General features: G+C 67.1%; 1 protein-coding gene across 1 annotated transcript; it reads left to right on the top strand.

Annotated features, from left to right (window-relative positions):
* Window positions 1-5,861: 5,861 nt before the first annotated feature.
* Window positions 5,862-14,354, top strand: LOC126634974 (filamin-A-like; the record flags this gene model as incomplete). Its single annotated transcript, XM_050305899.1, has 4 exons — window positions 5,862-6,218; window positions 11,314-11,562; window positions 13,190-13,287; window positions 14,207-14,354. Coding segments are annotated over exons 1-4 (847 nt in total), but the record flags the coding sequence as incomplete, so codon positions are not given.
* Window positions 14,355-14,784: the final 430 nt, after the last annotated feature.

The following is a 14,784-nucleotide window of genomic DNA, read 5'->3' as shown; positions in this document are numbered from 1 at the left end:
GGTGATGTGTCCCTGTGTCACACGGGTCAGTCTGTGTGTGTCACACGTGTGTGATGTGTCCGTGTCACACGTGTCAGTCCATGTGTGTCCCTGTGTGTCACACGTGTCAGCCTGTGTGATGTGTGTGGGTCACACGTGTGTGACGTGTCCATGTGTCACACGTGTCAGTCTGAGTGCCCCCGTTTGTCACACATGTGTGACGTGTTCGTGGGTCACACGTGTCAGTCTGTGTGTCCTGTGTGTGTGTCACATTCATCTCTGCGTGTGTCACACGTGTCAGTCTGTGTCCCGTGTGTGTCACACGTGTGTGACGTGTACATGTGTGTCACACGTGTCAGTCTGAGTGTCCCATGCGTGTGTCACACGTGTGTGGCGTGTCCCTGTGTCACACGTGTCAGTCTGTGTGTCCCCGTGTGTCACACACACCTCTGCGTGTGTCACACGTGTCAGTCCTATAGGGACCTACAGAACCCTATAGAGCTTGGGAGACCCCATAGAGCCCTACAGGGACCTGGGACACCCTATAGAGTCCTATAGGGACCTGGGACACCCTATAGAGCCTGGGACACCCCATAGAGCCCTATAGAGCTTGGGACACCCCATAGAGCCTGGGGCACCCTATAGAGCCCTATAGGGACCTGGGACACCCTATAGAGCCTGGGGCACCCTATAGAGCCCTATAGAGCTTGGGACACCCTATAGAGCCCCATAGGGACCTGGAGCACCCTATAGAGCCTGGGACACCCTATAGAATCCTATAGGGACCTGGAGCACCCTATAGAGCCCTATAGAGCCTGGGACACCCCATAGAGCCCTACAGGGACCTGGGGCACCCTATAGAACCCTATAGAGCCTAGGACACCCTATAGAGCCCTGTAGGGCCCTGGGACACCCTACAGAGCCTGGGGCACCCTATAGAGCTCTATAGGGCCCCAGGACACCATATGGGACCCTACAGAGCCCTGTGACACCCCACAGAGTCCTGTGGGTCCCTCCTACCCCATAGGGCCCCATAGGGCCCTGGGACACCCCACAGGACCCTACAGAGCCCTGTGACACCCTATAGGGCCCCATAGGTCCTTCCCACCCCATAGAGGCCCAGAGGAGCCCAGGAGACCCCACAGGGCCTTGGGACATCCTATAGGGCCCTGTGGGTCCCTGGCACCCCATAGGACCCCATAGGGCCCCAGGACAACCCCCCAGGACCCCACGACTCCCTATAGGGTCCCATGGGTCCCTCCTGCCCCATAGGGTCCAGTGACACCCTATAGGACACCCCATAGGACCCTGTGACACCCCATAGGGTCCTGGGGGTCCCTTCTGCCCCACAGGGCCCCCCGAGGGTCCCATGACACCCTGTGGGAACCCATAGGGCCCTGTGACATCCTATAGGTCCCTTCTGCCCCACAGGGCCCCCCAGAGTGCCCTGGGACATCCTATAGAGCCCCATAAGGGGGTGTGACCCCCTATAGGACCCCAGGACCCCCTATAGGACCCCAGGACCCCCTAAAGGACCTCATGACCACCTATAGGGCCTCAGGACACCCTATAGGATCCCAGGACACCCTATAAGACCCTTCCTGCCCTATAGCCCCCCACGGGAACCCCTCCTGTCCCCCCCCCTCCATAGGGTGTGCCCCCACCCCCAGACCCTACAGAGCCCCCCAAGGGCCCCCAACACCTCATGGGGTCCATATGGACCCCAGAGCCCCCACCCCACTCTATGGGGTCCCCACAGCCCCCACCCTATGGAGCCCCCAGAACCCCACAAAGTCCCCATTCCACCCCAGGGGGTCCCTGTGGCCCCCTTGAACCCCCTAACCCGTGGTGTCCCCACGGCCCTCCCCAAAACCTCCCGGACCTTATGGGGTCCCCATGGCCCCCTAAACCCCCCCCTTTCCCCTATAGGCCCCCATCACCCCACATGGCCCCCTAAACCCCCATAGCCCCCATCACCCCATGAGCCCCCAACCCCCTGGACCTTATGGGGTCCCCACGGCCCCCTAGCCCCCCCATCGCACCCCAAAGCCCCCTTCCCCACTAGCCCCCATAGCCCCCATCACCCCACTGACCCCCCCAACGCCCCCTCGGACCTTATGGGGTCCCCACGCCCCCTGAGCCCCCCATGACGTCCCTGTGCCCCCCGCGCCTCCCCCTCATGGGGTCCCCTGACCCCCCGCCACCCCCAGGACGAGTCTGGGGGTCCCCCAAACCCCACCCCAGGGGTCCCCGTGGACCCCTCAACCCCCCTCCCCACCCTAGGGGTGTTGCCCCTCCATCACCCCCAGATCTTCCCCGTCCCCCGTGCCCTCCCCACGCCCCTGACCCTCCCGACCCCCTGGGCGGGGCTCCTCCGCTCGTTACCAATTAAGGCTCACGCGCGCCGCGCGACCCCCGGCACCGGCACTGCGACCCGGGCGGCGGCCGCGGGACCACCCGGACCCTCCGGGACCCTCCGGGATCCATCGGGACCCTCCGGGATCCACCGGGATCCATCAGGATCCACCAGACCCTCCGGGATCCACCTGACCCTCCGGGACCCTCCAGGGATCCATCGGGATCCACCTGACCCCTCCGGGATCCATCAGGACCCACCGAGGATCCACCTGGATCCACCTGAGCCACTGAGACCCACCGGGACCGACCCCAGGGACCCCCGGCCACCAGAGTACCGACCCCCAGGGAACCGACCCCGCGACCCCCTGGGACCACCGACCCCCTCCTGGGCACCGATCACCCGGGACCGACCCCCGGGACCACCGACTGACCCCGGGGAACGACCCCCGGGACCACCGACCCCCAGGGAACTGACCTCATGAGCCCCGGGACCACCGACCCTACGGGAGCCCCGGGCACCGATCACCGGGACCGACCCCGGGACCACCGGACTGACCCGGGACCGACCCGCGAGCCCCTGGACCACTGACCCCTCCCCGGGCACCGATCACCGGGACAGACCCCCGGGACCACTGACTGACCCTGGGAACGACCCCGGGACCACTGACCCCAGGGAACCGACACTGCGAGCCCCCGGGACCCCCGAGCCCTCCCCGGGCACCGATCACCCAGTACCGACCCCCGGGGAACGACCCCCGACCCGCGGGGACCACCGATCTCCTCCTGGGTACCGACCACCAGGTACCGACCCGCGGGGACCGACCTGGGACCACCCTAACGACCCCCGGGGACTGACCCCACGAGCCCCGAGGACAGACCCCACGAGCCCCGGCGACCCCCGACCCCTCCCCGGGTACCGATCACCCGGGACCGACCCCCGAGGAACGACCCCCGACCCCGGGAGTGACCCACGAACCCCAGGACTCCTGGACCACCAACGACCCTCGGGGACTGACCCCACGAACCCCGAGGACCGACCCACGAGCCTCCGGGACCCCGACCCTCCCCGGGTACCTGATCACCCAGGACCGACCCCGGGGAACGACCCCCGACTCCCCGGGACCCCCGACTGCCCCCCCGGGGACCGACTGGGGGGACTCCCCTTTTGGGGATGGGGAGAACCCCCTGAGAGACCCCCGGAATGGGGCTGTGGGACCCCCGGAATGGGGTTAGGACTCCCCAGATGGGTTGGGGGACCCCGGAATGGGGCTGGGGGACCCCCAGAATGGGGCTGGGACCCCCCAGATTGTGGCTGGAGAACCCCGGAACAGAGCTGAGACCCCCGGAATGGGGCTGTGGGACCCCCGGAATGGGGCTGGGGGACCCCCAGAATGGGGTTAGGACTCCCCAGATGGGTTGGGAGACCCCGGAATGGGGTCGGGACCCCCCAGATGGGGCTGGGGGACCCCCAGAATGGGACTGGGACCCCCCAGATGGGGCTGGGGGACCCCTGGAACAGAGCTGAGACCCCCTGAATGGGTCTGTGGGACCCCCGGAATGGGGCTGAGACCTCCAGAACGGGGCTGAGGGACCCCCTGAGGGGAACTGAGGACCCCCCATCAGGGGAGCAGTGAGGGGACCCCGCTTTTGGGGGTGGGGGGACTCCCTTTGAGAGACCCCTGTGGGGGTGTCATGGGGAGAAACCCCCCGAACGGGGCTGGGGGACCCCGGAATGGGGCTGGGAACCCCCCTGAACAGGGCTGGGGGACCCCTTAAGGGGAACTGGGGACCCCCATCAGGGGAGCAGTGAGGGGACCCCAATTTTTTTTGGGGGGGGGTCTGGAGGGGACCCTTTTTGGGTTGGGGACCCCTCTTTGGGATTGCTGGGTGGGGGGGGCCCTTTTGGAAAGATCCTCCAAGACCCCCCATTTTGGGGTCGCAGCCCCTTTTTGGGGGCCTGGGACCCCTGTGGGAACCCGGGGACTTGGGCGGGGGGACACACCCCCACTGCCCCCCCAAATTTGGGACTGACAGAGCCTGGGGTCCCCCAAACTGGGGCGCCCGGGGAGCCCCCCCAAAGTGCGGGGGGTCCCCCAAAGGAGGGGGTCCCGTAAATTGGGGGGTGTGCGGGGGGGTCCCTGTGTAGGGATATCGGGGGTCCCGCAGTTTGGGGGTCCCCCAAAGGAGGGGGTCCCTTGAATGGGGGGGTCCCACAGCTTGGGGTCTTTGGGGGAGGGGGGGAAATTGCTCAAGGGTGTCCCCTGGTATTGGGGGGTCCCCCAGAGTGGGGGTCCCCCGTTAGGGGTGGTCGAGGGTCCCTCGGTGTGGGGGTCCCCCAATGTGGGGGTCCCTCGCGGGGGGGCGGGGGTGTGTTTCATGTTGGGGAGCACCAAGGGGGTCCCCCGGGGTGGGGGTCCCCCAGAGGAGATGTTTGGGGGTCCCTCAGTGAGGGGCTCCCCGGTTTGGGGGTCACCTGGTGTGGGGGTCCCTCAGTGTGGGGGTCCCCCAGTGTGAGGGTCTCTCGGTCTGGGGGTCCCTCGGTCTGGGGGTCTCTCCGTGCGGAGGTCCCACGGTGCGGGGGTCTCTTGGTGTGAGGGTCCCTCGGTCCGGGGGTCTCTCCCTACCCCGATCCCACTTCGCGGGGTTCCCTCGGTCCGGGGGTCTCCCCCTATCCCTACCCCACCCCGCGGGGTTCCCTCGTTCCGGGGGTCTCCCCCTACCCCGATCCCACTTCACGGGGTTCCCTCGGTCCGGGGGTCTCTCCCTCCACCGACCCCACTTCGCGGGGATCCCACTTCGTGGGGTTCCCTCGGTCCGGGGGTCTCTCCTACCCCGATCCAACTTCGCGGGGGTCCCTCGGTCCGGGGGTCTCCCCCTACCCCGATCCCACCCCGCGGGGGTCCCACTTCGCGGGGTTCCCTCGGTCCGGGGGTCTCCCCCTACCCCGATCCCACCCCGCGGGGGTCCCACTTCACGGGGTTCCCTCGTTCCGGAGGTCTCTCCCTACCCCGATCCCACTTCACGGGGTTCCCTCGTTCCGGGGGTCTCCCCCTACCCCCACCCCACTTCACGGGGGTCCCTCGGTCCGGGGGTCTCTCCCTACCCCGATCCCACTTCACGGGGTTCCCTCGTTCCGGGGGTCTCCCCCTACCCCGATCCCACCCCATGGGGGTCTCTCGGTCCGGGGGTCTCTCCTACCCCGATCCCACTTCACGGGGTTCCCTCGTTCCCGGGGTCTCCCCTACCCTCGATCCCACCTCATGGGGTGTCCCTCGTTCCGGGGGTCTCTCCCTACCTCGATCCCACTTCACGGGGTTCCCTCGTTCCGGGGTCTCTCCTCCCCCTCCCCACCGCAGCTCCCACTCGCGGTCCCCCTCTCCCCCATCCTCCCGTTCTCCCCCTCCGCTCACCCCTCTCTCTCCCTCCTCTCCCCTCCCGCAGCTCCCCCTCCCCGGGCCGAGCGCAGGCGCGGCCCCTCCCGCGCCCACTCCCGCACGCCCCTTGCGGGGGCCGGGTCGCCCCGGGCACGATGAGCGGGGCCGGGCGGGGCCGCGCGGAGCCCGCGGGCCGTGGCGAGGCGGACGCGGAGATGCCGGCCACGGAGAAGGACCTGGCGGAGGACGCGCCCTGGAAGCGCATCCAGCAGAACACCTTCACCCGCTGGTGCAACGAGCACCTCAAGTGCGTGCAGAAGCGCGTGGGCAACCTGCAGACCGACCTGGGCGACGGGCTGCGCCTCATCGCCCTGCTCGAGGTGCTCAGCCAGAAGCAGATGGGCCGCAAGTACAACGCGCGCCCCACCTTCCGCCAGATGCAGCTGGAGAACGTGTCGGTGGCCCTCGAGTTCCTCGAGAGGGAGAACATCAAGCTCGTGTCCATCGGTGAGCGCCGCGCGGGGAGAGACCCCGGAATTGGGGGTGGGGAGGGATCTGAGGGGTATCCCTGGGGGATGGATGGGGGGTGAGAAGTGCGGAGAGAGGGAGGGAGAGGGAGCGTCGGAGTGGGGAGAGGGAGAAGGGGAGACACGGGAGAGACCCCTGAAATGAGGGGAAAGGGAGTGGGGATCCAGGGGTATTCCCTGGGGGGATGGATGGGGGTGAGAAGTGCGGGAGAGGGAGAGAAAGCGTCGGAGTGGTGCTTGTTGGAGAGGGAGGGGACAACGGAGAGACCCCGAAATGGGGGAAAGGGGAGTGGGGATCTGCAGGGTATCCCCTGGGGGATGGATGAGGGGGTGAGAAGTGCGAGGAGAGGGAGGAGAGAGCGTCGGAGTGGTGCTGCTGGTGGGGGCACGGAGAGACCCCCGAAATGGGGATGGGGAGGGTGGGAGGGGTGTGGGGGCGTGAGAAGTGCGGGGAGAGGCTCGGAGGGGTCTCGGTCGGTGATGGGAGGGAGGGTGGTCGCCCTAGAACGGCCCCCGGAGATGGGGGAGATGCCGGGGAGACCCCTGAGACACGGGGGGGTCTTTGGGGAGACCCCCGGGCTCCGGAGACGTGGTGGGGTTTGGGGTCCTTGAGAGGGACCCCAGAGATGAGGGGGGGGTCTGTTCGGGACCCCGGGCCCCACAGATTGGAGAGGAGTCTGCTGGGGACCCCCAGGCCCCAGAAATGGAGGGGAGGGGTCTGCTGGGGACCCCCAGGCCCCAGAAATGGAGGGGGGTCTCTTCGGGACCCCCAGGCCCCAGAAATGGAGAGGGGGGTTCTGCTGGGACCCCTAGGCCCCAGAAATGGAGAGGGGGGGTCTCTTCGGGACCCCCAGGCCCCACAGATTGGGGTGGGGGATCTCTTCGGCGACCCCCAGCCCCACAGATTGGGGGGGTCTGTTGTGGGACCCCCAGTCCCCAAAAAATGTGTGTGTGGGGTCATCTGTTGCGGGACCCCCACCCCACAGACTGGGGGGGGGGGGTGTCTGCTGAGGACCCCCGGACCCCAGAGATTGAGGGGGGGTCGGTTATGGGACCCCCGGGCCCCACAGATGGGGAGGGGTCTGCTGGGAGACCCCGGCCCCCAGAGATTCTGGGGGGGGGGGCCCTATGGGACCCCTGGGACACGCCCCCCCTCGCCCCAAACGGGACCCCCGAGTGAGAGGGGGGGCCCTGAAGCTCCATCGGTGATATTTGGGTGGGGGGCTGCGGGTCCCCCCAACCTCAGAGTAACGGGGGGACTTCAGGGAGAGCCCCCCCCAAAAGTGAGACCCCGAGACGCCCCCTAAGGGCAACCCCTCCAAAGTCCTAGGACGCTTTTGGGGTCCCCCGCTGGGATGGGGGTGAGACCCTCCCCCCGAGACCCCCGCAGGAATGGCCGCTTGTGTGTGCCCCCCAAAAATGCTTTGGGGGTCCCGCTGCTGGACCCCCGTGTTTGGGATCTTGGGACCCCCAATCGGAGCCCCCACAGGGACCTGTCTGGGCCCCTCCCCAATTTGGGACCCCCAATCCCCTGGCGGCCCCACGACAAAGGCGGGGGGCGGAGGGCCCCCTCCCACCCCAGGAATGCGAGGGGGGTCCTGGGGGTCCCAAATCCTGCAGGGCGCCGATTGCGGTGGGGGTGGATCGGGTGGGGGGTCTCGGGGGTCCCAGCGAGGGCAGGGGGCGCCGGGGGTCCCAGGGGGTCCTGGGGTTGAGGGGGGTGGGTTTGGGGGCGGCGGTGGGGCGGGGCCTGGCGGTGCCCGAGCCCTATATGGCCAAAAATGCTGGAGCAGGGGTGGGGCCGCGGCCCATCCCCACCCCAGCACCGCCCAACCCCAGCCCCCCAGCCCCCTAAACCGCGGGGCGGGACCGGGGCCGCCGTTACACCCCAAAAACGGGGGCCGGGGGAAATGGGGGCGGGGGACCCAAAACCCCAGCGGGGAGCGGGGCCGCCGCCACGCCCCTCCCCCAAAATAGGGGGTTGATGGGTAATGGGGGCGGGGGGACTCGCCCGGACACCCCAAAACCGCGCGTGGGGAGCGGGGGGCACACCCTGAGACCCCAAAACCCCCGCGGGGAGCGGGGGCCGCTGCCACGCCCCCCAAAATGGGGGGTTGATGGGTGATGGGGGCGGGGGGGACCCGCCCTGAGACCCCAAAACCGCGCGTGGGAAGCTGGGGACGCACCCCGAGACCCCAAAACCACGCGTGGGGAGCTGGGGACCAGCCCTGACACCCCAAAACCGCTGGAGGGGGGCGGGGCCCCTGCCCTGAAACCCCAAAACCGCTGGAAGGGGGCGGGGCCCCTGCCCTGAAACCCCAAAAACCCCCGTGGGAGCTTCGGCACCCGCCCTGACACCCCAAAACCGTTGGCGGGGTCTGGGGACCTGCCCTGACACCCCAAAACCCCAGCAGGGACTGACACACCCACCCTGAGACCCCCAAACCACCCCTGAGACCCCAAAACCCCAGCAGGGATCGGGGCACTCACCCTGAGACCCCCAAACCACCCCTGAGACCCCAAAACCCCAGCAGGGACTGACACACCCACCCTGAGACCCCCAAACCACCCCTGAGACCCCAAAACCCCAGCAGGGAGCGGGACACCCACCCTGAGACCCCCAAAACCACCCCTGAGACCCCAAAACCCCAGCAGGAGTGGGACACCCACCCTGAGACCCCAAACCACCCCTGAGACCCCAAAACCCCAGCAGGGACCGGGCACTCACCCTGTGACTCCCAAACCACCCCTGAGACCCCCAAATCACTCATGGGGACTGGGACACCCCCCCTGAGACCCCAAACCCACCCCTGACACCCCCAAAACCCCAGCAGGGAGCAGGACACCCACCCTGTGACTCCCAAAACCACCCCTGAGACCCCCAAATCACTCATGGGGAGTGGGACACCCACCCTGAGACCCCAAACCCACCTCTGACACCCCAAACCCTGACACCCCCAAAACCCCAGCAGGGACTGACACACCCACCCTGAGACCCCAAAACTACCCTGAGACCCCCAAATCACTGATGGGGACTGGGACACCCCCCCTGAGACCCCAAACCCACCCCTGACACCCCAAAATCCTGGCAGGGAGCGGGACACCCACCCTGAGACCCCCAAACCACTGATGGAGGGTGGGACACCCACTCTGACACCCCAAACCCACCCCTGACACCCCAAAACCCCAGCAGGGACTGACACACCCACCCTGAGACCCCAAAACTACCCTGAGATCCCCAAATCACTCATGAGGACTGGGACACCCACCCTGACACCCCAAAACCCCAACAGGGACTGGGATACCCACCCTGACACCCCAAACCCACCCCTGACACCCCAAAACCCCAGCAAGGAATGGGACACCCACCCTGACATCCCCAAATCACTGGTGGGGAGTGGGACACCCACCCTGAGACCCCAAACCCACCCCTGACACCCCAAAACCCCAGCAGGGACCGGGACACCCACCCTGAGACCCCCAAACCACCCCTGAGACCCCAAAACCCCAGCAGGGAGCGGGGCACTCACCCTGAGACCCCCAAACCACCCCTGAGACCCCAAATCACTGATGGAGGGTGGGACACCCACCCTGAGACCCCAAACCACCCCTGAGACCCCCAAAGCCCCAGCAGGGACCGGGACACCCACCCTGAGACCCCCAAATCACTCATGGGGACTGGGACACCCACCCTGACACCCCAAAACCTACCCCTGACACCCCAAAATCCTGGCAGGGAGTGGGACACCCACCCTGAGACCCCCAAAACCACCCCTGAGACCCCAAAACCCCAGCAGGGACTGACACACCCACCCTGAGACCCCCAAACTACCCTGAGATCCCCAAATCACTCATGGGGACTGGGACACCCACCCTGACACCCCAAACCCACCCCTGACACCCCCAAAACCCCAGCAGGGAGCGGGACACCCACCCTGAGACCCCCAAACCACCCCTGAGACTCCCAAATCACTGATGGAGGGTGGGACACCCACCCTGACACCCCAAACCCACTCCTGACACCCCACAACCACCCTGAGACCCCCAAGTCACTGGTGGGGACTGGGACACCCACCCTGACTGTGTCCCTGTGGGATGTCCCCTGTCCCTGTGGGGTGTCCCTGTTCCTGTGGGATGTTCCCCATCCCTGTAGGATGTCCCCATCCCTGTGGGGTGTCCCTGTCCCTGTGGGGTGTCCCCATCCCTGTGGGATGTCCCCATCCCTGTGGGATGTTCCCCATCCCTGTGGGGTGTCCCTGTCCCTGCAGGGTGTCCCTCAGTGTGTCCCCATCCCTGTGGGGTGTCCCCATCCCTAGGGACAGTCCCCGTCCCCTCTGCTGACCCCAACCCCCCTCATGTCACCCCTGTCCCCTCTGCTGACCCCATACCCCCTGTGTCACCCCTGTCCCCTCTACTGACCCCAAATCCCCCCAAATCCTCCCCTGCTGACCCCATTTCTTCCCTGCTGACCCCATATCCCCCTGCCCCCCAGACAGCAAGGCCATCGTGGATGGGAACCTGAAGCTGATCCTGGGGCTGATCTGGACCCTCATCCTGCACTGTTCCATCTCCATGTGCCCCCTGCTGACCCCAAATCCCCTGGAGACCCCAAATCCCCCTGCTGACCCCAAATCCCCCTGTGCCCCCAGACAGCAAGGCCATCGTGGATGGGAACCTGAAGCTGATCCCTGGGGCTGATCTGGACAGCTCATCCTGCACTATTCCCATCTCCATGTGCCCCCTGCTGACCCCAAATCCCCCTGGAGACCCCAAATCCCCCAAATCCCTCCTACTGACCCCAAATACCCCCTGCAGACCCCATGTCCCCGAATCCCCCTGGAGACCCCGAATCCCCCTGGAGACCCCGAATCCCCCTGGAGACCCCAAATCCCCCTGCTGACCCCAAATCTCCCCTATATCCCCCCCCAGACAGCAAGGCCATCGTGGATGGGAACCTGAAGCTGATCCTGGGGCTGATCTGGACGCTGATCCTGCACTATTCCATCTCCATGTGCCCCCTGCTGACCCCAAATGCCCCCCTGGTGACCCCAAATCTCCCCTCTATCCCCCCCCAGACAGCAAGGCCATCGTGGATGGGAACCTGAAGCTGATCCTGGGGCTGATCTGGACCCTCATCCTGCACTATTCCATCTCCATGCCCATGTGGGACGAGGAGGACGAGGAGGAGGCCAAGCGCCAGACCCCGAAGCAGCGGCTGCTGGGCTGGATCCAGAACCGGCTCCCCCAGCTGCCCATCACCAACTTCAGCAAGGACTGGCAGAGCGGCAGGGCACTGGGAGCACTGGTGGACAGCTGTGCCCCCGGTGAGGGGCATTGGGGACACTGGGAACACTGAGAGGGGGCACTGGGGGCACTGGGAGCACTGGTGGACAGCTGTGCCCCCGGTGAGGGGCGCTGGGAGTGCTGGGAGGGGGCACTGGGAGCACTGGTGGACAGCTGTGCCCCCGGTGAGGGGCGCTGGGAGTGCTGGGAGGGGGCACTGGGAGCACTGGTGGACAGCTGTGCCCCCGGTGAGGGGCGCTGGGAGTGCTGGGAGGGGGCACTGGGAGCACTGGTGGACAGCTGTGCCCCTGGTGAGGGGCACTGGGAGTGCTGGGAGGGGGCACTGGGAGCACTGGTGGACAGCTGTGCCCCTGGTGAGGGATGCTGGGAGCACTGGGAAGGACCACTGGGGACACTGGGAGCACTGGGGGACAGCTGTGCCCCTGGTGAGGGGCACTGGGAGTGCTGGGAGCACTGGGAGGGGGCACTGGGAGCACTGAGAAGGGCCACTGGGGGCACTGGGAGCACTGGTGGACAGCTGTGCCCCTGGTGAGGGATGCTGGGAGCACTGGGAAGGACCACTGGGGACACTGGGAGCACTGGGGGACAGCTGTGCCCTGGTGAGGGATGCTGGGAGCACTGGGAAGGACCACTGGGGACACTGGGAGCACTGGGGGACAGCTGTGCCCCTGGTGAGGGATGCTGGGAGCACTGGGAAGGACCACTGGGGGCACTGGGAGCACTAGGACAGCTGTGCCCCTGGTGAGGGATGCTGGGAGCACTGGGAAGGACCACTGGGGGCACTGGGAGCACTGGGGGACAGCTGTGCCCCTGGTGAGGGATGCTGGGAGCACTGGGAAGGACCACTGGGGGCACTGGGAGCACTGGTGGATAGCTGTGCCCCCGGTGAGGGGCACTGGGGACACTGGGAGGGGGCACTGGGAGCACTGGGAGGGGGCACTGGGAGCACTGGGGACAGCCGTGCCCCCGGTGAGGGGCATTGGGAGCACTGGGAGTGGCACTGGGAGCACTGGGGACATTGGGAGGGGGCACTGGGAGCACTGGTGGACAGCTGTACCCCCGGTGAGGGGCGCTGGGAGCACTGGGAGGGGGGCCCTGGCCTACTGGGAGGGGACACTGGGTCATTGGGGGCACTGGGAGGGGCCCTGGGGATACCAGAAGATGTGGGTGGTGGCACTGGGAGGACAGGAGACACGTGGAAGTGGCCCTGGGGAGGGGTGGGGACACCAGGAGGTGGCCCTGGGGTGCACAGGGACAGGGGTGGTGGCTTTGGGGACAGCTGGGGACACCCTGGGGTAGCCCTGGGGACACCAGGGACACTCTGGGGTGACCCTGGGATGGAAGGGGACAGGGGTGGTGGCTCTGGGGACATCTGGGGACACGTGGGGAGGTGGCCCTGGGATGGAAGGGGACAGGGGTGGTGGCTCTGGGGACAGCTGGGGACACCCTGGGGTGGCCCTGGGATGGAAGGGGACAGGGGGGTGGCCCGGGGTGGTCTTGGGGGACCACAAGGACATGGTGAGGGGGGGTCTCTGGGGGTGCTTCAGGACACGGGGTTACCCCGATGTGCTCAGGGACAGTTTGGGGTGGCATTGGTGGCCCGGGGGGGTCCCGAGGACCCCCAGGGTGACGAGTGCCACCCCCCAGGGCTGTGCCCCGACTGGGACTCGTGGGACCCCAGCAGGCCCATTGAGAACGCGCGGGAGGCGATGCAGCAGGCGGACGAGTGGCTGGGCATCCCCCAGGTGAGACCCCCCGCCCTGGGACCCCCTCCCCATGACCCTGAGGTGACCCCACAGTGACCCCCTGGGGACCCCCTAACCCTGCTGTGACCCCCCCACAGTGACCCTCTGGTGACCCCTGTCCATAAACCACCCCAGGGACCCCCTGGGGACATCCCCCCTGGGTACCCCTCTCCATAACCCCCCCTCAATGACCCCCCTGGGGACACCCCATCCCTCAGGTAAGACCCCTGGTGACCCCCCAGTGACCCTCTGGTGACCCCTGTCCATAAACCCCCCCAGTGACCCCCTGGTGACCCCCCAATGACCCCCCAGGTGATCCCCAGGCTGGGGGGCACAGGGAGACCCCAATGACCCCCCTGGTGACCCCCCAATGACCCCCCTGGTCATCATCTGCAGGCTGGGGGCACAGGGGGACCACAATGACCCCCCAGTGACCCCCCAATGATCATCCTCAGGCTGGGGTGGCACAGGAGGACCCCAAAGACCCCCCCAGTGACCCCCAGTGATCAGCCCCAGGCTGGGGGGTCACACAGAGACTGCAATGACCCCTCTGGTGACCCCCCAATGACCCCCCTGGTCATCATCTCTAGGCTGGGGGGGCACAGGAGGACCCCAATGACCCCCCCAATGACCCCCCAATGACCCCCCCAACGTCCCCCCCAGGTGATCAGCCCTAGGCTGGGGGCACAGGGGGACCCCAAAGACCCCACAGTGAACCCCCAGTGATCAACCCCAGACTGGGGGGTACAGGGGGACCCCAATGACCTCCCCCAATGACCCCCAACGCCCCCAGGTGATCAACCCCACGCTGGGGGTACAGGAGGACCCCAATGACCCCAATGATCAGCCCTAGGCTGGGGCACAGGGGACTCCCAATGACCCTCAATGACCCCCAACGACCCCCCAACGCCCCCCCCAGGTGATCACCCCCGAGGAGATCGTGGACCCCAACGTGGACGAGCACTCGGTGATGACGTACCTGTCCCAGTTCCCCAAGGCCAAGCTCAAACCGGGGGCCCCCCTGCGCCCCAAACTCAACCCCAAGAAGGCCCGAGCCTACGGACCAGGTGAGGGGGTGGGGGGGGGGATGTGGGACCCCCCAGCTGTGCACAGCCTTGGGGGTCACACTGGTTTTGGGGCTTTGTGGGGAAGGGGGGGGTCCCTGGTGGATTTGGGGTCCCTCCCCACATCCTGGGGGGCTCTGAGAACCCCTCACCCCGTAGATCTTGGGGGGTCTCATTTGTAGGTGTGGGGTGGTGCTGGGTTGGGGGTGTTTTGGGGGCAGTTTCCTGGTGGATTTGGGGTCCCTCACCCCATCCAGAGTCCCCCACCCCATAGATCTGGGGGGGCCTCATTTGTACTTCTGGAGGGGTCCCTGTGTTGAGTGTGGGACCCCTGGGGTGGGCTGGGGGTCTCACAGGGATGAAGCCCACCGGGAACATGGTGACCCTTGGGGTGGCTCTGGGACCCCCAGGGTAGCTCTGGGACCCCCATGGT

This window comes from Myiozetetes cayanensis, unplaced genomic scaffold, assembly GCF_022539395.1.
Source record: "Myiozetetes cayanensis isolate MyiCay16 unplaced genomic scaffold, myiCay2020 scf1015, whole genome shotgun sequence".
Classification (NCBI taxonomy): Eukaryota; Metazoa; Chordata; class Aves; order Passeriformes; family Tyrannidae; genus Myiozetetes; species Myiozetetes cayanensis.
Note: the sequence above shows the minus strand (reverse complement) of the source record. Positions and strands in the feature narration are given on the sequence as shown.